The sequence below is a fragment of the Phoca vitulina genome, unplaced genomic scaffold, assembly GCF_004348235.1.
Source record: "Phoca vitulina isolate PV1807 unplaced genomic scaffold, GSC_HSeal_1.0 scaffold63, whole genome shotgun sequence".
NCBI classification, from domain to species: domain Eukaryota; kingdom Metazoa; phylum Chordata; class Mammalia; order Carnivora; family Phocidae; genus Phoca; species Phoca vitulina.
Genome location: NW_022589766.1, coordinates 3,762,970 through 3,784,486, shown reverse-complemented (window position 1 = coordinate 3,784,486; position 21,517 = coordinate 3,762,970). Strand labels below are relative to the sequence as shown.

At 53.9% G+C, this 21,517-nt stretch overlaps 1 protein-coding gene across 3 annotated transcripts in view; it reads right to left on the bottom strand.

The window, feature by feature from the left end:
• EFR3B (EFR3 homolog B) overlaps nt 1-21,517 on the bottom strand; it is an 87,844-nt gene that overhangs the window by 4,439 nt on the left and 61,888 nt on the right. Inside the window, exons 6-22 of one of the 3 annotated variants that reach the window (XM_032391471.1) lie at nt 18,534-18,683; nt 16,919-17,053; nt 16,373-16,451; nt 15,537-15,645; nt 15,152-15,313; nt 14,295-14,406; nt 13,859-13,910; nt 11,417-11,589; nt 10,819-10,894; nt 10,017-10,178; nt 8,692-8,823; nt 7,236-7,303; nt 6,374-6,501; nt 5,558-5,649; nt 2,664-2,712; nt 1,695-1,801; nt 337-386 (exon numbers count right to left, since the gene is read on the bottom strand). In XM_032391471.1, coding sequence (XP_032247362.1) covers nt 337-386; nt 1,695-1,801; nt 2,664-2,712; nt 5,558-5,649; nt 6,374-6,501; nt 7,236-7,303; nt 8,692-8,823; nt 10,017-10,178; nt 10,819-10,894; nt 11,417-11,589; nt 13,859-13,910; nt 14,295-14,406; nt 15,152-15,313; nt 15,537-15,645; nt 16,373-16,451; nt 16,919-17,053; nt 18,534-18,683 — 1,836 coding nt within the window. Of the gene's footprint in view, nt 1-336; nt 387-1,694; nt 1,802-2,663; nt 2,713-5,557; nt 5,650-6,373; nt 6,502-7,235; nt 7,304-8,691; nt 8,824-10,016; nt 10,179-10,818; nt 10,895-11,416; nt 11,590-13,858; nt 13,911-14,294; nt 14,407-15,151; nt 15,314-15,536; nt 15,673-16,372; nt 16,452-16,918; nt 17,054-18,533; nt 18,684-21,517 lie in introns of all 3 variants that reach the window. The other 2 variants (XM_032391472.1, XM_032391470.1) reach the window with 2 other exon arrangements.

Below are 21,517 nucleotides of genomic sequence, written 5' to 3'. Positions count from 1 at the left end.
GGTTTTTCTTTGAACAGGGACCAGAAACTGTCACTCCATGGGTTCCTGGGTTGCAAGTTCTAGAATCTTCTAGACTTCACTTGAAGTCTAGCTTCACTGCAGGCTCTACAGTGACATTGTTGCTTTAGAAAGTGCCAGCCTGGGACACTAGGACCCCTGGCTCTTTTCTGGGGCTCACTGTGCTGTCTCTTTCTCTCTCTAGTCTTGCTTTCCCTGTCTGGGAGAGCTGGTGGCTGAGTCCAGCCCTGGAGACAGGGGCTGCAGGCAGGGAGGCCTGGAGACAGGTGTGAGAGAAGGATTCGGGAGCAGGGGTCCCCGCCCAGGCCTGCCACTTACCGGATGGTGATTTCAAAGATCTGATTGAGTTTGCTCTGTAGCAGCGATGCCTAGACAGGAACAGCGGGAAGTGAGCTGGGGGCTCCCCCGCACCCATGCCCGCTCTCAGGGGCCCCGCTGTCCGGAGAACCCGTGGAGGTGGGGGGCAGTTGCAGTCTTAGGAGGGGAACTGGTGTGAGCTCATTTCTGGAGCTTATCTGTGGATTCTGGCTGTGGGTTCAGATCAGGCAGGGCCACCCAGGAAGGCCTGCTGGGGACAGCACGGAGGCCGGGACCCCCAGGAGGGCCTCAGCAGGCAGTTCTTAAAGGGCCCTTAGTTCCTCCAAGTGGGCTGTAGGGCTTGCTGGGCATGTAGAGTCAGGAGGCTCAGAGCTAGTTTCGGATCTCTGCTTAACTTCCAAGGAGCAGCTGCGCCAAACTGGTGGGTTAGGGAGGATGCTCTCTCTGGTCCCTTCTGGCTCCAGCTCAGCCCACGTGTACAGAGAGTGAGACTGTGCATGTGTTCAGGAATGGGCCTCAACTCTGAGCTCATGAAATGAGCAGCATCCACCTCTGGAGATGGGACAAGAGGTGAGGATAACATAGGCCCAGACAAATCTATAGGTATTTACATATCCTATTATATTGTTATTATATATTATGATATACTAGAAATAGAGATAATACATCTTATGTAATGGAAAAGAAAGTAACATGTATTTTTACTGAGAGGAAAAAATTACAATAAAATGGAAGTTATCTGTAGATGTGGGATGTTTACAATTATGTTTCATTGTTACTAAGATGGCCATTGCGACTAACAAATCCTAATCAATTTCAAGAAATGCATAGACATGAGTCTTTCTTTTTACTTATTTGGCACCTTTTCTTTCAAATCTCTTTTCCAGGGCCAGGCTGTTCCATTCCCCCTGCTGGGGTCCCCTGGCTGGAAGTGGGACCCTGTTGCAGATGTTGGCCATCTGTCCTCTGCTGCGGCTCCTTCCCCCCTCATCGGTAATGAGATGAGCATAAAGGCATGGACCTCACAGAGTTGTCATGACAATGACATAAGCTGATAAACGTAAGATGCTCTGGCGTGTGCTCAGTGCTAGTTACACACATGATATTATAAGCATTACAGTCTGTCTGTCTGATGCAGGAGCTTTTGAGGTCAGGACTTCCTCCTTACAGGGAAATTACAAGATCTAAAGGAGTGCATGGCTAATAGCCATGCCTTTTGGTTCTTGGGGGAAACGATGTAGTGCCAGGGCATCGGTGGGATCTAAACCCTAATTTCTGGGTGACAAAAGTGCCAAGATCTCCTAGAAACTCAGCCCTGCTAGGGCCCCAAGGACTCACCCCTGTTATGGCTCACTCACCCGGGCCCCACAGTGTGCTGCGATCTCCTCAAAGGGTGCCTTCTGGAACTTCTCCACCACCTGTCGCCGCCGTTCACGTTCCTGCTCCTCGACTGCCACGCTGTCCACTGCGGCACAGAGAGCTGGGTCAGCCCTGACGTCCTGCCCCACTGGTTGCAGGGCAAGATGGGTGGGCCCCTCCAGGGGAGCACTGTCCGTGAGTGCCTTCTGGGCTCTGCCCTCTGCTGATGAGCAGGGCGTGGAGGGTGTGGTGCCGTTACTTGGGCCCACGAAGGCTAGATCTTTCCCGGCTTCGGCCTGAGGCTCAGCCCCTTTCTTCGTGAAAGAGTTTGAGAACTAGTTAAGTGGACCCTACAGCTGGGCTTTTAACGCCCCGAGCCGCTACAGCACCACTAGGACTCTCAAAGGACGTTCCTGGAACAGAAAGTACTCTGGCACTAATTTGAAAGGGACGTCAACAGTGGAAAAGCCAGACAGATCCCAAAAGCCAAGACAAGAGCTCGGCCCCTATGGCCCAGCAGTCCCAGGTTGTCCAGTTTAAGGCTTCTGCATATTCCTTTTGGTCTCCAAAATGAGTCAGCAAATATAAAGAAGGGGGGGGTGGTGAGATACGTTCACAAGTTAAGAAGGCAGAGCAGTGTGCGCATTCAGAAGGAATACTAGCAGGGACAACCCAAATTGAAATGGTTTGGCATCTGAATATATAATTTGTCATCAGTTATCAGTTACCTCATTGCCCCCTAATCCAGATAAAGGACGTACTACTGCATTTTAAAATCTGTTGCCAATAACTATTAATATGATTTATTCTTCATATCTTTCGTTGGTCAACTTGTTACCATCCACCAAAAAAATCATCTAAGTATCTATACAAAATCGCCTCCCTTCACCTCTGTGCTGAACCCCGCAGCAGGCAGCACACACCCCTGCCTCCCCCAGGACCCAGCCCGGGCCTCCCCGCCAACTTACCGATGGCCTTCTTTAGCGTCTCATAGGTGATCTCCTCGGCAGGCACTCGCTGAGGGAGAAAGGACAGAAGTGCTCAGAAAGGTGGGGTGGGGTAGGGGGGGCGGCTCTGGCTTCCTCGGTTACCGGGCAGCCCCTTTGCTTCTCAGAAGAATGTCCCCATGGGCGGAAGCTCCCCCAGGACACCCACATTCTCACCAGGGTCTCTGAAGCTCCCCCAGCAGGCGGGCACAGAGCTGCCCGCTGAAGGACAGCAGTGAGATGGACGGGGGAGGCCCAGTCCCCATCAGCGTGCGGGAGAATCACCTGAAAGAGCTCGCTGCCCTCCCCCCCCCCCCCCCCCAGCTTGTCCCATTAAGCCCCGTGGGAGCAAAGCCCTGTGAAACTAAAAAAAATCTTCAGAGAAAGTAACAGAAAATATTGGCAGCAAGAGGAAGCAGTTGGCAGATACCTCAAATGTAAATTTTAAGAACTGAATAAAATTTCTGAAGACTCAGGATATCAAATTATCCACTGAGGTGATCTGAGTATTGACTAAAGGTCAGACATGCTGAGCTTGGCTCAGGGACCTGGGTCACAGGATCTCAGCCCTCGCAGAGCCTATTAAAGGAGGTGGAAAATAATAAACTCAAAGAAGGGTTACTCCATGGATGGTGGCCTCGGGCCAGAGGCTGAAAGCCGTGGAGACTTTGAACTAAGTCCCAGGTATTCCCCAGTAGACTCTGAGCTCCCTGAGGCAGGACTCACGATTCACTCCCATCCCATTACTTAAACATAATGTTAAGTGAAAGAAGCAGACACAGGAGAGATGACTTCACTAATAGGAAGTCCAAGAAGTGACCTAAGTCAGGCTAGTGGCTCCTTTTGGGAAGGGGGTCTCTTGGGCAATGACAATGTTCTCTCCCCTGATCGGGGTGTGACTGCACGGATACATTCCTTTAGTGAAAATTCACTGAGCTGGACCTTCCTGATTTGTTTAGCATTCCGCAAATGCTAGTGTGAGGAGGAAAGGCCAGAGATGTAGGTATGGGCTACAGTCATTTACGAAATATTAAGTGAGCACTGAGTATGCGCGGGCTCTCGGCTGGTCACGCGGTAGAGATGACACAGTCTGTCAGCGTGGGAATGACACGCAGAGAGAGCTGGGCTGAGCTGTCAGTCACTCCAAGGATTCAGCCTCTGCACGGCCCTCCATGCGGCCACTCAGCACCGACCACCACGTGAGCGGCCGGGGAACCGTGTGGTGGCCCAGAGAGACAAGGAAGGCTGGTCAAGGGCAGGTAGAGAGAGGCTTATGGAGGAAACGGGACACAAGCTGAGCATGGAAGGGTAGGCGGTTCATGGGCACAAAGGTGCAGAGGAAGGGAGTCACACAGGGGATTACTAGCAAAGACCTGGAGCCGGATGAGACCACACTGCGGGGGGCGGGGGGGTGGTTAACAGAGCAGCCCGGCCCGGCACAGAGGCTGTCTGCCAGAGGGCAGCCCAGACTAGAAATGGCTCTGAATGCCAGGCACTGGGTTTGGGATTTGACCAAACCAGCATTTATTGATCAACTGCTATGAACTTGGCATTTAAGGTTACAGGATTCTGGCAGGGCACGGTGGGCTGAGAGTGGAAAGAAGTGTAGCGTGGCTGAAGGGCACGGGGTGGAGGCCCCCACACCCCTGCTGTAGCTACCAGGCTCCCCCTGAGCTAGGGGGACTCGCCAGGAAGGAAAGGAACCCATTCTGGTGACCCAGGGGACACTAGAGAGTAGGAGGCTCTGTACATAGGCAAGCATTTCTCCTTCTCCTTCTGCGTCACTTTACTCAATTCCTGAGGGTCCCTTAACTCCTGGGAAGAGAGAATCACAACTATGGGGGGGACAGCAACCAATTCCCGCCACAGTCCTGACATGGTTCCCTGTCCTGCAGAGCCGGCAGGCCTTGGAGGACACCTGGTTCAACCTCATTCCACTCTTCCAATTCGCCTGAGTCAGAGCTTCCTTCCTTCCGGGGGAAGGTTCCAGAAAAGTGCCCCAGTGAGAGAAGAGTTGGGAAAGTGGCTGAGGGCACAGTTAGAGGGAGGCTTGGTCCTGACCCCAACGACTTCTCCTTGCTCTCGTGCATCTGGGGAAAGGCTCAGGGTTGAGGCTGTCCCCCACAGCTACCCCAGCACCAGTGGGCAGAAACTGTCCCAGTTCTCCCCTCCCCCCATGGGCATCCTCCTCGCTTCCCGCTGAGGCTTCCTCACGTGTCTGTCGATTCCCTGAATGGTGGGAGACCCCCTTAAACATGAGTGTGCTGCATCTTATGGCTTCAACCCCTCATGGACCCTTCCTCTCCTCTCTGCCCCGCTCCCGTATTTCTTTTTCATTTGTAGGAGTAAGTTAGGTCTTTCCACCGTGATTCCTTCTTCTCTCTTACTCATGGGCACATCTGCTTTATTTTCTGAGGTAGAAGTATATCCCCAGTTAATATGGACAGAAATTAGATATTCACAGCCCCCAAGAGAAAATCGAAGAGAGATCTTCAAGCTGCAACTCTGTCTTTAAAAAAAGTACCTCCATTGATCTATCTGGAAGAAACACCGTGAAAGCTATTCTCGCCCTCGTCTCTCCTGGTAGGTCTTCCAGTTTCCAACACAGAGCACATCTGCCTCCGGTGGGAATGGGACATGATGTCGTCATGGGAGTGTGTGTGTGTGTGTGTAGCGCATATCATTTTTCCAGATGGAAATATCTATGATATACATGATGAGAGACAGTAAGAAAATGGGATATTTGAGGAATTTGCCTTCCATGCAACTTTAAATGTGCTGTGCAGTTAAGGGAGCCCAGAGCTGGGAGTGCCTGACTGCAGGGGGGGCGAGAGAAGGTCCCCTCCCCTGGGGGTGCAGGACAGCACATCACTCACCTCCTCCTTCTCTGGGCTGTTCCTAGATTCTACCTCCACCTGCAGGGAAATGGTTTCTCCAATACTCTTCCTCTTGGATAAGCGATCCTCGTCTGGGAAAGGAAAGCCGAGAAGCTAGAGTTCCCAGTGCTCAGAGCGAGCCAGGCTCCTCACACCTTTAGCACCATCTCCACCCCCCCCCCCCCCATCGCCCCCACCTTTGCCTGGCCCACAGCCCTCCGAAGGCTCAGGACACACGGAGGCTACAGCTGGTTTTTTGAAGGCTGCCGGCCTCCTCTGCCCACCTTAGGGTGGTGAGTTTTGCTTTTATGGCTAAGATCTTGAAATCATTGATAAGCACAAAGAAGCTGCTCATAACCAGAAAGCACATCTCAACTTGCACGAGTAGCCGTCACTTGGGGAGCATTTCCTAAAGCGCATTTACTCTGTGTGCGTCTCCCACCAGCCCTCTAAGGCAGGTGTCATTAATCCCTATTTTCTAGTCAAGGAAAATGAAACTCAGAGATGCCAGGAGACTGGTCTGAGGATTTCCAGGAAGTAAACGGCAGAGAACTTGCACGGCCCACGTGTGCTCTTTCGGGCTCCCGGGGGCCTCTCCCGTCCACAGGCCAGCCTGTCTCATGGGCCGCTTTCTCCCAAGGATCCAGCCCTGAGGAGAAGAGGTGGGGGGAACCAAGAGGCTCTCACCACAGATTTCCACCGCGTTTGTCCACTCCTGTGGGACATGCCAGGGGCACACAAGTCCCTGACACTCAGGCCCTGTCCTGGTGAGGAAGAGCCGAGGCAGGCTCGGAAGTGCTCCCACAGAGCGCCTACCTGTCAGCTGAGGGATGTAGGGCAGGCAGAGCCTGTCGGAATTGTAGCCGCTGCCCCCCAGGACTTCGCTGATCTTGCTCTGGCGGAAGAGGAACTCAATCACTACTCCGTCAAGATTCTGGGACAACCTGGAAGACACAGAAGGAAAGGGGCAACCAGAGGAATTTCCTAATGACTTTCTTTGTTATAAAAGGAACACTCATCCTACAAAATGACAGAGAAGCAGAAGGAAAAGAAAATCACCATGGTCTCACTTTCCAGAGACATCTTTACATTTTGTGCAGAATCCTGGGGTCACTGACATCTATGTGCGTGCACGCGCGCACACACACACACACACACACACACACATCACCGCACCCCCTGGATTCCTGTTCTGTGATCGATTTTATCTACCGATGGCACAGCGCGTATTTCGCATGAACTCTTCTTCCAAACCGCCGTGGTGGAAAGGCCATCGTTTATGAAGCTACCCCCTATTGTTGGACATTTTTTTTTTTCACAGTATTTTCCTTGAGTCCCTCTGAGGCTGACGTGACACAGCCTGCAGGCCAAGGATGCCACCTGGCTGGATCCAGCATCTGGCAGGAACGACTCCTCCCGGCTGCACGGCCCATGGGCTTGGTCAAAGCTCCCGGAGGTCACCTCACATACTCTACAGCACGATGCACCGACATGGCTCAAGGCGTGGATTATGGCCCCATGACGAAGGTCCCACTGACCCAGGACGTCTGGGCCGCAGGCAGGGTCCACTTGTGGCCCTTGAGCCCACACAGGCCTCAGCCCCTGGCTTCAGACTGCCCCCACCTTCTCACACAGCTGCCTGGGGTGTCCTGGACCACGTCCCAAGTGTGCTCCTCACCTGGGCCTCTCCACAAACACATCCTCAGGGAGCATGTACGGAGCCTCCTTCTTCCTGGTCTCTATCACCTGGAGTTGGGAGGAACCACATAAGGGCTGGGGTCGACAGGGGGGAGGAGCTCCGAGCAGGCAGACGATGGCTCTCCCCTCCCCTGCAGGCGGTTCCTTCCTCCCACAGACTCCTGGGCAGAGCACCCTGCGGCTGGGGGTGCTGGGCTTCTAAGGGAGAAACTCGGATCAACCCTCACAGCAGCCCGAGAAGCCCAGGCGGGCCGCTCAGGCCATCCCCAGTGACAGGAATGCATCAGGTGTCCTCCAAAGGCAGGGGACTTAGCACCCAGGAGACGGCAGCTTCTTGCTCCTGTGCCCTATTCCTATTTTCTATGTAAACATGGAAAAGAGAGTATAGATCACACCATCCCCCCAACCCAGGTGCATGAAAAACATCCTGATGGCCAGTCACAGGCGGAGTTCCCCTCAGTACCCTTGGCAGATTTTTGACAGGAAAAGTGAAAGTCCGCGAGACGGTGAGAGGTGGGAGGGTGGCATGCAAGTGCGGGCAGGAGTGAGCGAGCCAAGCTGCGGCTGTTGTCCGAACAGGATGTCTGGGCATATGGCCTTCCTGCGCCCCCTACTGGCCCATGCTGGGGGGCACAGTGACACGGCACCCTCCCCCTGTCCCCCAGCACCCCCAAGCCAGCTGAGACGCGAGGTTTCTCATTTTAGTTCATTTTGCTTATTTTAAAGTTAATCCTAGACATTATATCATTCCACCTATAAATACTTCAGTATGTTTTAAAATGTCTTTTGGGGACAACTGAGAACATTTGATTATAAACTGGGTATTAGATAATACCGAGGTATTGTTGATAACTTAATTAGGCATGTTAATAGCAGAATGATTATGTAGGTGTCCGTATTTTTCACACACAACACTGATACCCGTAGGGGTAAAATGATAGGATAGCTGAGATTTGCTTTGAAATAAGACAAAGGGAAAACGAGATAAAGCAAACGTGGGAAAACCTTCCTGTTTCATCTGCATGATGGATATACGGATGTTCATTGTTCTCCTCACACTGCTTTGGTGATATCTGAAAACTTTCATAATAAAAACTTTTTTTTAAAAAAAGGAGCGTTAGTCCCAAATGACAAGAGAGGCGTGTGTAGCCGGGCTTCTGGGAGCGGGGGTGGCGCAGGGGGGGGGGGGGGGGGGTGGGCAGGTCGCAGGGGAGCAAGGGGTTCAGGTTCCTGCCTGTGACCGGCCCCACCGTGCTATGTGGTGTCACGCAGCATGAAATGCTGCTTCTAGTAACTTCCCATTGTCCCTCACTGTTCCGTCAACCCTTCCTCAATGCCTAGACTAGGCACGGGGCTCGCGCGACGAAGGACAAGTTGTTCTGGGGAAACCCAGAGCCGAGGGCCTCCTGAGCGCTCAGGGCGGCGAGGACACCAACCTCATGGGTGTGCTGGCAGAAGGCAGGGACTGCTGTGAGCTGGCTGATGAGGTTCAGGTAGGCCGCGCCCAGAGCGTACAGGGCACAGCGGTTGTACACAGGCAGGTTCTCTTCATTGACCTGGGCCACGTCCTGTGGCAACAAAGAGAGGCTTTGGACTTTTCCAACTGACAAATTATATCGGTGCCCCGACCCCCGCCCAACCTCTCCTAACCTTCTGTAGAGAGGGCCCATCTCTTTAGACTAAGCCTTTTTCAGCATTTGTCCCATAACTTCCTGGGAGACAGAAGTCATCCTCGGGAAAGCGGAAGTGAATCATCCCGAGAACAATCCATGAGCTGGGAGCTCATAAGTGCTTGAGTAGAGGGGTGATGACCTCATTCTCCACTGTGCAGTTCCAGCTTTGGTGACCTTGACTGTCCAAACCCTCATCATTAATCCTACCTCTAGGATGCTGTGTCCTTGAATATAGGCCTTGAATGATTCTTGGGGGACAGGACTGGTTTGCTAAACTGGGTCCACATGTTAAGTTGAAAGAGTTGCGACAGTTACTAGGAATGGGGATACAGAGGAATCTCAAATTCTAGAGTGAAGACAATCATAGCTGCTGGGTTGGCCTTGCAAGATTTAGCACGGGTGGCCTAAGATTCTCCACCACCGAATTCCCAGGTTTTCCATCATTCCTGCTCCTAGGTAGGATCTGAAGCCACCTAGCTTCAGGACCCTGGAGACACCGGTCTTTTGAGGTCTGAAGGACCCACCCCAATGCCCAGCATCCTTGAGAGTACACTTCCACCCAGAAGGACTCTGGAAGTCTGAAGCCCTATCTAGTGAACACTGGCTTTCTAAGAGCCATGACAGAGCCTTGTTGAATCTCCAGGTCCCCACGCGTGGGAATACGTAACTTTTCATATGGGAATATGTAGTTTTCATAAGTGCTTGGGGTAATTCTGAGGCACAGCCAGGCTTGGGAACCAGACGATCTACAGACAAAGTGTGTTTTGGGATCACTCAGGGTTTATGAGCACCCTCTTGGTATTCCTTGGAGTCATACTAGGGACTAAAGGGTGTTTTTGAAAGATCCTGTTTCCTGGGTCTCCTTTGGCCTGAGGATGGGCTACAGCCATGAATGAAGCATTCTTGGGTGGTTCCCCAAACAGAACCATGGCTTGTGGTCCCTGGAGGAACGGGGAGCCAAGGGTGCCGCATTCCCGGGCTCTGAGACAGCTGCTGAGCAGCCACTCGTCGGTGGTCTCGCTAGTGCCCGGCGCACCTGCTCCCCTGCCCCGATCCCACCCCCACGTGCTGCCCACACCCAGCCCCACCTGAACGGCCAGCACCAGGCGGATGAGGTCCACCACCACCTCCTCATTGGCCAGCTCGATGCTGACGAGAGCCAGCAAGCTGTAGAGCGCCTCGTAGTGCCTCTGTATGTTCGTCTCCTCCTTACAGCTCAGGTAGATGTGTCTGTAGAGCTGCTGGGAGTGCTGGGCATGGGGGAAGGGGGGCAAGGCCGCGGGGGGGGGTGGAGGCGGGAGGGGCAAGGAGAACGGGAGAAAGACCACTCTGCGGGTGGCGCAGCAGCTGTGTGTACCCCCCTCCACCCTCAGGGAGAGGGAGCCCTCTCTCTCTCTCTCTTTTTTAAGTTTTATTTATTTAAGTAATCTCTACACCCAACGTGGAGCTCAAACTCATGACCCCGAGATCCTGAGTCACACGCTGATCCCACTGAGCCAGCCGGGCACCCCAGGGAGAGGATGCCTTTAAAGCAGACCCCAGTGGAAGCAAACGTGCAGGACACGTTTAGAGAAGGGTGGACGCAGTGAAACCAGCAACAGAAGCTGCTGCCCAAACCCAGCTGGGTTTGGGAGAACACAGCCCGTAGCCCAGCCCGGGCCGGGCTCACCAGCAGTGCTCCTGACTCTGGCCTCGGTGTTGAGTGTGACCCTGGGGGCTTGGCCCCACCACCCCCGAGGGGTTGGCTGGTCATCCTGACTAAGCGTGCTCAAAGAGGGAGAGAGCAGGCCTGGGCACAGGGGTCAGCCCTGACTGGGGGGCTGGGACGTGGGGGTCCACAGAGCCTGGCCCACCTGGGGTTCGCTGGGGCTTAAGGTCACACTGGCTAACCTTCTTCATGAAGACGGTGTCCTGTCGGGAGCACTTGTCCACTTTCAGCTTCAGGACAGAGATGTCACTGAGGGTACTGGGAAGGGACACGAGGGGCCACCTTAGCCCTGTGCAAGGCCAGTCAGAGCCCAGGCGGTGTCACTGGGCTTTATCCCAACATTGTTAGTTGGGTCCCAGCCTCCCACCCCCTGCACTGGTTCTTAGCCCAATCTCCACTTTCCTCAAGCTCTCAACTGCTCTGTCCTGCCCAATTTTTCTTGTCCCTTTTTCTTAAATACTGATCCAGATTATTCTCTTCCTCCCTTCCCCTTCCCCCCAGTCTTTACTGACAAACCTGCAGCCCCCTCCTTCCTCCCCACCCGCTAACTCCCTTTAGTACCTGCTCTTCATCTCCCCCATCTCCAATCCACCCCCTGGCTCCCTGGGAAAAGCACCCTTCCATCTCTCCTGCCCCCGCAGGACCCCAGGGTCAATGTCCATGATCAGCTCCTGGTAGTTCCCACTGAATAATGGGAATTGTCCTCTCACCTGGGTGTGAGACCTACCGGCAGTCTTCTCCCCCTTCACATACCAACTGGAGGGGAGACCCCAAGTTCACCTGATGGTAGAGAACTTGTGGCGGTTGCCATGACGATCGATGAAACTGATGAGAATCTCTAGAACGAAGAGGCGGATCTCTGCATCCTCCATGAGAGCGGTGGAGAGAAGGCGGTCCAGGAAGTTGCTGGGCAGGGCTGACATCATGTTGTTGCACTGGAAACCTGTGGATACCTGTGAGGGAGCCCAGCATGGCCGAGCTTAGGAAGGCTGGTGCTCTCAGTGCGGTGAGGAGATGGACAGCCGCCGGCGGACCTGGGGTCTAACGCACCCAACCTCTCTCAACATCTCCCAACCCAGCTCCCTTGTCCTCCACCCGAGGTCCTGGACACCTGAGGCAACTTTTCTGAACACGCCAACAACCACCTGGACAAGTTTTAGGTTGTTAAAAGCAAGCAAGGGGTAAGCACTAGAGGGTAGGAGGAGCCAGGGAGCCTCTGAACCTAACGTTCGGGCCGTCAGGGCCCAGCTGATGAACACTCACCACGAACACAACGCTGCATTAAGGGCACGGACAGTCACACAGAGATGGAGGGACAGTGCAAGAGCTTACGGCTGGGCTGAGGAGCCACAACGCACGCACATGCAACACCCGTTTCGTGACATCTCTTCTAGGTGCTCATACTGGGGGTCTTCGGATTAAAGCCAGTGGGCGTCAGTAGACACAGCATCCACGATGTTGTTAAAGCATACAGAAGCAGCAAAACAACCCCAAAGTTTATAGCAGCAATGTCCACAATAGCCAAACTATGGAAAGAGCCCAGATGTCCATCGACAGGTGAATGGATAAAGAAGATGTCATATATACATACTATGGAATATTACTCAGCCACCAAAAAAATCTTGCCATTTGCAATGACGTGGTGGAACTAGAGGGTATTATGCTAAGCAAAATGAGTTAATCAGAGAAAGACCATTATCATACGATCTCACTCATATGTGGAATTTAAGAAACAAAACAGAAAATCACAGGGGAAGAGAGGGAAAAATAAAACAAGGTGAAATGAGAGAGGGAGACAAACCATAAGAGACTCTTAATCACAGGAAACAAACTGAGGGTTGCTGGAGGGGAGTGGGGTGGGAGGATGGGGTAACAGGGTGATGGACATTAAGGAGGGCATGTGATGTAATGAGCACTGGGTGTTATATAAGACTGATGAATCACTGAACTCTACCTCTGAAACTAATAATATACTATATGTTAATTAATTGAATTTAAATAAAAAAACAAAAAAACAAAAGCAGCAAAATAATATTAAGTCCATATTGCAAAACAATGCCTTTGATGATTCAGCAAGCCCTAGGGGATCTAGCAAAGCCTGGTGGCATCAATAGTAAACATCAGCTGAAGGGGAATGTGAGCGCACCCCAAACTGTCACCTTGATAAGGAGCTGGGTACAGTGAGGGTAAACTCAGCAGAAATGGCAGGAGTACACAGACCAAGGAGGTCACCAAATGTGGGCAGTACCAGCATGAAAAGCCTTTATAAAAACACAGTGACATGAACGGCGTGGGCTCGGGAGAGGGGAGGCAAGGCGTGAATGGGAGTAAGTGGGGTGTGCAGATCAGCATGGCTGGAACAGAGACTGGGGCTGAGGGCTGGGATGGGGAGTCAGGGAGGGGAAGGGGCCTGGGGATCTCCCACCGTTAGTCTGAGAAGTTTGAAATCTGGAGGCACATCCATTGTACACTGACACCTACTATTTGAAAAGGAGCAACATGTGGGGAGCAGCATTTCTAGAAAATTCTTCTTGTGGTTGTATGTATGATTGGTGAGGACAGATGACAATAAGGGCAACCATGAGGGGAATCTAGTTGTGAGATGTCCAGAGCTTAGGCAGGGCTGTGCGTAAGAATCCCTGGGGAGCCTGTTACAAATAGATTCCAGGACCCCACTCAGACCCATGGCTCCAAATTTCTAGGGAGTCCGTATAGATTTTAACAAGGTGGTCATGAGATGGCATTTGAGGATAATGAATCTGGACTCCAGTGATGGCTGCAAAGATGGAAAGAAGAGGAATGTAAAACACCAATGAAGGGAGAGATAGAGGCTGGGGGACTGAGGTGGGCACAAGTGCTGAGGGGGAAACAGGTGGAAGGGACCTAGGGAGGTACTTGGAAGGGGAAAAAAAAGCAGGAACCAAAGATGCCATCCCAATTCAGAGATAATGTTTGAGTGACAAGGCTATCAGTAGCTGATAAGGAACCTTTGTGAAAATTAGGAACAGTGTCCTGCCTGCTCTGGGTGATCCAGCTCTGTGGATGCTCAGACTGCTAGTGAGTTTAACACAGGGTGGATTTCAGCCCCCTAGTCACCCTTCAGCTGGGGCTATTTGTGCAGTGTGCAACCTGCACAACTGTATGTGGTAGCCTTCTCTTGGTCCCTTGGAAGAAGCTGCCTCCTGTAGAGGCAGAGCAGGACTGGGGACAGGAGAGGCTCACCTGAAGGAGGGATTTCAGCAGCATAATCTGGGTCAGCCGGTTCCTGTTCTCTCTGTAGACCAGAGACACAAATACTCACCAGGATGGTGATGTAGGCAGAGACCCCATGCTTGCCTGCCCTGTTCCCCTTGTGATTAGATTCTTCATGAGGCTTGTTACCCAGGGCAGTTGACTTCCAGAGCCAGGAAGCAGACCAGAGAATTAATGGCTTGCCCCAAAGGTGGGTGGTAGTTATTGGTGGGGCACCCTGAGGAATTGTTGTGGGATCCAAGGCCCCCACTAAAGGCTGCTGAGGGACTTGAGAGTAGAAGAAAAGTGAGGGCAGGACCAGGGAAATTAAAGTGGAGAAATGAGTCCTCGAGAAAACACGGGAAGGGAAGCTGGGGTGGAATTTTGGCCGATAGAGGAAAAAGGGGAGCAGGGCTGGTAGGCTTACCCGGTCTTGCCTGTCTCCATGGGATGATGCAGGGAAGGCAGTGGGACCTTGCTCATGATGAAGAGGATCACCTCGGAGCGCTGATAAGTGGGCAACGTGCTGGCAAAGGAGCCTGCAGGAAAGAGATGGGGGACAGGGGTGGCCCAGGTGAGGCTGCCAGCTGCCAGGGGCTCCGCTAGGCCTCGCAACTGAGCAAACTGCTGCCCAGAGTGCGGGCTGCGTCTCTAGGGAGACAATTAAGACGCAGAGGGAAAACCTAGACGACGCCAGAGGCCTCCTCCCGCTCCGGTGGCTTCACTTGGCATCCCGCAGGCTGGGGTTAGCACGTCTGGGAAGGAGAGGGGAACGCCAGTGGTGCTAAGCCAGGAAGGCTCTGAAGTGAAGAGCTCTGCAAGCTGGAGAGGTGGCGGTCCGGTTCCCCCCGTCCGCATCCAGGTGCGCATCCACGGCCTTTTCTCCCTTTCCTCCCTCCTGCCTCTCCTCTTCCTCGCTCCACCCCCCCCCCCCGCCCCCATCGCTCCAGCGTGGAAGCATCAGACAGGCCTGATGGGGGCTGGGGTGCGGAAGGAGTTCAACGCTCTCAGCCTCTGAGCCGACGTCCAGCCTGAGCAACACACGGACGTCGTTCTGCGCTCTCCGTCAGGCCCGACCCAGGCCAGTCCGAGAGCTGTGCGCGCCGTGGACTGACTCCATTTGCTCCAACGTCCGCGAGTCACACAGTCCGAGCGGGTGACCTTACAGCGCCCGGGCGCTGGTGGAGGTCGCCCCCTGCCCCACCCAACCCGGACGGACCCGGCTGCGCCCGGCCCCGCCCCACCACCGGGCCCCGCCCATCCAGGCCCCGCCCCGGGTCCCACCTATGGTCTTGATGACAGCCTCCTGGAACATGCGCTCTTCGTGCTCCTTGATGATCTTGGTGCCCAGGCTGATGGCCCCGTCGTAGCTCCCGGTCAGGGCGTAGTCGATGCTGAGCCGCAGCTGCCTCAGCAGAGTGTTGAACATCTCCAGCACCGTGGGCCCTGAGCGCAGCGGGGGTGGGGTGTGGGGAGGGGGGGACACCCGAAATCCAGGCCTGACACCCCCCCCATTCTCCCCTGTCTTGCATTCCAGCCAGGGGCTTCCTCTGCCCCCTCCCTGCGCTCCTTTGCCCTTTTCTGGCAGGGGAGGCAACCTCCCGCCGAGGGCAGGGCTTTGTCCCCGGAGGCTTCCGGGCCCGCACGCTGTCACTCAGGGCCCCCTTACCGACAGAGCCGGTGGCGGCAATGACCGCAGCTTCGGACAGGACCTCCACGATGCCCGCGCGCACCGTGGCCGCGCTGCGGCTGTGCGCGTCCAGGTGGCTCAGGAGCTGCTGGATAACCAGGTGGGAGTGCTGCGGCTGGGGGGAGGAAGACGTGCTGGCCCCAAACAGCACCCCCCACGGCCTCTGCGCCGGGGCCGCCCTCCGCTGGGACCCAAAGGCCGGCGTGGACCAGAGTGAGGTCCTGAGGCCGGGGGCCACGGAGGTGGTGCCCACGTACCCCGGTTCCTGCTCCTTAGTCCCTCCCCCTTGGTCCCACGCGAGCAGAGCCCCATCCCAGGGACGACCTCGATTTCCAGAGCTGCCCTGGGCCCTTCCACCTCCAATGGGGTCAAAAGTCAATTTTGAAAATACTGTCTTTCTTTTCATTGTTCCTGGGTCCCACGTCATACTGATAAGGGCCACAACAGGCCACCGGGTTTAGTCCAGTAGCCCGATTACACTGGGACAGTACAGACATCCGGAGGAAGTGCTTAGTAAGCAACGTCCCGAGGCTGTGGCAGCCGAGTGTGGTCTGTGGGCTCGTGTTTTGCATGAGTTTTTCATTTACTTTCTCTAAGGATTCTTTTTAATTGTATTTTATAAAGTATTGATCTGTGCTGTACCCGAAATAACACTAAAACCTGCCCTTCCTCACAGCTAGATGAAGCAGCACGTCGGGACACCTGGGGGCTTGGGGGAAGTCACAGAGGACGGCCGGCTTTCTCCTTTAGCGCACCGGCCTGCTCCCAGAGGTGCCCTCGGCCCGGGGCACAAGCTGCACCGGGAGCCGCCGTACCTGAATTGAGTACATGATGATTTTAAAGCAACGGATGGCGAACACCTTGGGTTCCCAAAGAGAATGGTTATCCAGGTGGCTGTGAGGGAGAAAACACGGGGGGATGGCTAGGAAAGGCAAAGTGATGGTAGGGAGGAGAGACAAGCTTGCGGGGAGAGGGACCTGCCGAGAGACCTAGCCCCTGGCAGAGCTCCCTGGTGGGGAAGGGCTTCCAGGTGGCAGTGAGGGAAGGGGATGAGGGACCCCGGGGCAGTCCCGGTGTGGGAGCTGGAGGGAAGCCAAGAACAGAGGTCCGCAGCTGTGGACTCAGGAGTGAAGCCGGGCACCTTCCTCCAGTTCCCGGGAAACTCCTACCAGCACCTGTCCCCAACACCGCGCTCGGCCACTGTGTGGTAACTTCCGCTGTCACACGGGCACACACGAGGGACCGTCTTGCACACAGCACTGCCACCATAACACCTCTTTCCCCTCTCCGTGAGTCAGCAAGATGCCAGGACCTGAAACAGTTCTCTGAGGGCTGGGGCGCGGCGGGGGGGGGGGACTCACATGAGAACAGGCTTGATGGCATTCTTGATGTTGCCGAAGGCGGCCCGGCCCAGCAGTTCCCGAAGGCACCTCTCGGCCAGCTCTGCTGGGTTCTCTTTCTCCTTCTCCGGTGCTTGGAGGGGCGAGGGAGAGCGGCTGTGGAAACAAGCAGCGCGTGGGTGGGCAAGGGATGGCCAGCAAAGCAGGAGTCAGTCTTTGTGCAGAAAAAATTCTTTTTTTCTTTTTTTTAAAATATTTTATTTATTTATTAGAGAGAGAGAGCGGGCATAAGCAGGGGGAGTGGGAGAGGGAGAAGCAGACTCCCCACTGAGCAGGGGTCGGGGCTCGATCCCAGGACCGTGGGATCATGACCTGAGCCAAAGGCAGGCGCTTAACGGACTGAACCACCCAGGCGCCCCGGCAGCCCGTGTTTCTGCACTGCATCCTTGCAAGTGGTGCGCCACGACAGGCAGGAATTCGGTGTGGGCTGCACGAGATAATGTGGGAGGTATCGTGGCTGTCAGAGATGAAACAGGGTAAAGGAGTCCAGGGTGGAGGAAGATCATGGGAGAAGGGTTCAAATTCTCTTTCCGGAAATCCTCGAGGACACGTGCCCCCGCGGGAAGGACAGATAGCCTGCACATCATGGGCCTGGGGAGGCACAGACCAGAGTGTCTCCTTGCCCCAAAGCCTGGGAAGGAAAAAGATGGGGTGTGAAGAGAGGGAGGCAGAGTAATAGAGAAAACAAAAGAAAGTGGGAGAGAGAAGGAGGGAGAGGAAAAAGAAAGCCATGGCGGTTGGCTCAGGTGTGACTCAGTAGTACCTAAGTCACAGGGGCTGGGCCCGGATCTGGACAGAGGAAGGAACCTCAGCTGTCCGGGGGCTGAGACCACCAGAGACCACAGGCGAAGCTGGTCAGGGAGGTGCAGTTCCAGGAACAGCCACCAGAGGGAACACTTATTTCCCATGCTTGTCCCCAGCTCCACAGGCTCAAAGGAGTCAGAGGGAGGGGGGAACCTGCTATTCTCTCACCCAGCGCCATGCACAGCCCAGATGGACAGCAACGTGAGTCTTTCCCTGCATCCCGTTTTACAGATGGGAAGAGCGAGGGGCAGGGATAGACTGAATCCCCTGTCTGAGGGCTCCCGATTAAAACCCACTATCTGCAACTTGGGTCCAGGGGCTGCTGGCTGGTCAAGCAGGTTTTAAGGACCTGAAATACCATTAGGAAGTGAGGGAGGAAGGAAAGTCCTCAGTTAACTGGAGCCATGAAAGGCGCTTTAAAACCTCCCTGGCCTGCTGCTTTCAGAGAGACAAAGGTAACCCGACTCTTGGTTCTTTGTGTTCTTACCAGCGCACGCTTACCCCCAGGGAGCCCAGCGCAGTTACTGCCCTTCCTTCATGAACGCAGACCTTAGGGGGAGCAGGCTGGCAGAAGGCCAGACCCAAGGCTCCTAGGGAGCTGGAGTTGGACTCATTGCCGAACAAGCCACAAACACCAAGATCCCTGGCCTTTTGGTTAGGCTTTACCAGCCAGCCCAAACCCTGTGGTTCCCAAGCAGATGGCAAAGGCAGCCTGGGAGGGTGGTCCATGGCCCGAGCTCCAGCCTCGCCTGCTTCCCAAGCTCCTGCTTACCTCTCTGCCTCCTCTATGTGCTGCAGATTGAAAAGCAGCGACGGGACAATTTTGTCCATGTGCTGTGGGTCCCAGATATTGGCTTGCAATTCATCGTTCACCGTCTTCCTCACCACCCCTTGCAGACCTTTGATGCCTGACATTCTGATTCTGGAAGAAAAAGGGCAACAATGGAGCCATGAAATCCTCCGGCCCTGAGGAGCCCAGCTTCTGTGGCAAGGGGAGGAGCACGGTGTGGGGACTGGGGATGCATTCGTCCATCCAAAGGCAGAAGGGAGCCCACCTTCTATCCTTCATGTGACTCAGCCTCCTGGCCAGCTGGCTTCCTGTGCGGGTGGACGTGAGCCCAGGAAGCCACGACCTCTGGCCTATCCTGGAGATTGCCACACTGCCCTTGCCTGGTACCACACGGGCTTCATCCCTATGCTGCCAGTTGCCCCAGGCTCCTCCTCTTTAGTACCCCGCTGGGTTTATTCCAGCTTGAGCCCAAGATATAAGGGCTCAAAGTACTGCCAAGAACTGATGAAGCAGAATCCAGGGCTATGAGCAAGTTACAGCGGGGAGGGGAGGGGGGATCTGGAAGGAGAGACACAGAGCTGCCAGACTCTGGGCACAGAGAGGTCTCAGCTGGGGCTAAGCTGGCTGAGAAACCAGGAAATCAAGTAACAGCACAGAGGAGGCCCCTTTCACCGCCCCCCCCACCCCACCCCGCCCCACTGTGCTGACCCAGGGTCCCTGCGGGAGGGGCCTCTTTATTGGCTGTGTAGTTCAGCCCCAAGTCTCTTTTTTTCTTTTTGTAATCAAACTTTTTTCTTTTTTTAAAAATATTTTATTTATTTATTTGACAGAAAGAGAGAGAGAGAGAGCAAGAGAGGGGACACAAGCAGGGGGAGTGGGAGAGGGAGAAGCAGGCTTCCTGAGGAGCAGGGAGCCCGATGTAGGGCTCGATCCCAGGACCCTGGGACCATGACCTGTGCTGAAGGCAGACGCTTAACGACTGAGCCACCCAGGCGCCCCTCAAACTTTTTTTCTGATTATAAAATAATACATGCCAATTATAGAAAAGTATAAAGAAGATTTACCCCTACGATCACCATTCAAAGGGACCCATTACTGGCATTTTGGTGTCTTTCCTTTCTTCTGTGCATAAGACATAGAATTAAGAACTTGTTCTGGCTTTTTCTCCCCATAACATTCTATCATAAGCATTTTCCTCTATCATTAAGTCTTCATAAACATGCATGATGTACCGTCATAAGAACTTTCTCAACTAGTCCCCTATTGGCCATTTAGGTTCTAAACTTTTTGCCACTGTAATAATGCTGAGATGGACATTACCAGATAAAATACTTTATAACATTTCAAATCATGGCCATGAGGGGAATTAATGAATCACAAGGTAAATTATTTATATAAAATAATAAATAAATCTTTAAAAAAAAACAGGTGAGAAATGCAAGGCTCCCAGCACTGCCCCGTGCTCTGCCCACCCCCGGGCACACACTGCAGGAGAACGCCATCCCCCATCCTCACCGAGCTGCCCCAGCACCGGGGGCCTCACTGTCAACATCTGTTCTAATCTATGCCTCAGAAAAGTCCTCACATCTTGTAGCTATTTCAGATTCTTTTAATGATTATTGGAGTTGAGCCAATCTGAACGTTTAGTTGCCCTTTGTATTTTCAGCTTTAGTTTTAAGTGCGGCTACCGGGGTGCTCCCCTGGGCCTTACCTGATGACCATAACTGTCCTGAGAGCAGGAAGCCCTGGCGCAGGACCAATGAGGTCGGGACAAGGGGCAAGGATTCCTCGGGGAGCCCTCACTTGCTCTGATCCCGCCCCCTGGTCAAAACCCTGAGCCAGAGGCTATGCAGACTTAAGAGCGAAGTAACTGGAATATTATCCCACTCACTATTCTTACTCTTGGTTCTGAGTTACAAGGTACTTCCTAATGCACAAAAAAATACATCCCAAACACGCTGGACACCTATGTCCTGCCCAAGAGAGCCTGGCTGGCAAGAAATCAGCCCTGATGGATGGGCCATTTCCTCCCCAGGGGTTCCTTATGTGTGAATGTGAATTAATTCAGTCTCCTCAGAATGCCTTCCACATAATACACATTTTATTCCACGACACCTGAAGCTGACTGACCCTTTCAAAATAAATGCCAAAAGACCAGGCCTGCAGAGAGGCCTGCTTCTCTTATGGCTCCTTGTCATGGGCTCAGTGGAGGCCTACCCAAGAGCAAGGGGTCTGGGGAGTGTCTGAACCCAAGGGGACCACACACACACACACACACACACACACGCACCAGCATGCTCTTATTTACAAGACCCAAGGGTTGTTCTTGGAAAGGGGCTCTGGGCTCTGCTGAGGCTGTGAATGAACAGGGGGATCTCAGGGAAAAGGGGTGCAGGGAGGCTGTGGAAGAGAGAGACAGAAAGAAAAAGGATGACTGATGCCAGAAACACCTGTCACCCTGGCAGGACTTCCTTTCAGGGTTGGCAAGTACTGTCTGTGGGTGCTAATGGCCCTGCCCAGTTGCCAGGAGCAAACGTCAGCCACCCGCCTCCCCATGTGCTGCACTTCCCAGTGTCACAACACAGGGCTGCCGGTGTCTGCTTCTCTGCCTTCCTCTCCACCGTGTACTGTGTGTGTGTGTGTGACTGTGCACGTGCTATTGCGTATGTGGGGTGTGTGTGTGTGTGACTGTGCACGTGCTATTGTGTATGTGGGGTGTGTGTGTGTGATTGTGCGCGTGCTATTGTGTATGTGGTGGGTGTGTGTGTGTGATTGTGCACGTGCTATTGTGTATGTGGGGGGTGTGTGTGTGATTGTGCACGTGCTATTGCGTATGTGGGGTGTGTGTGTGTGATTGTGCACGTGCTATTGTGTATGTGGGGGGTGTGTGTGTGTGTGATTGTGCACGTGCTATTGCGTATGTGGTGTGTGTGTGTGATTGAGCACGTGCACAATCACACACACAC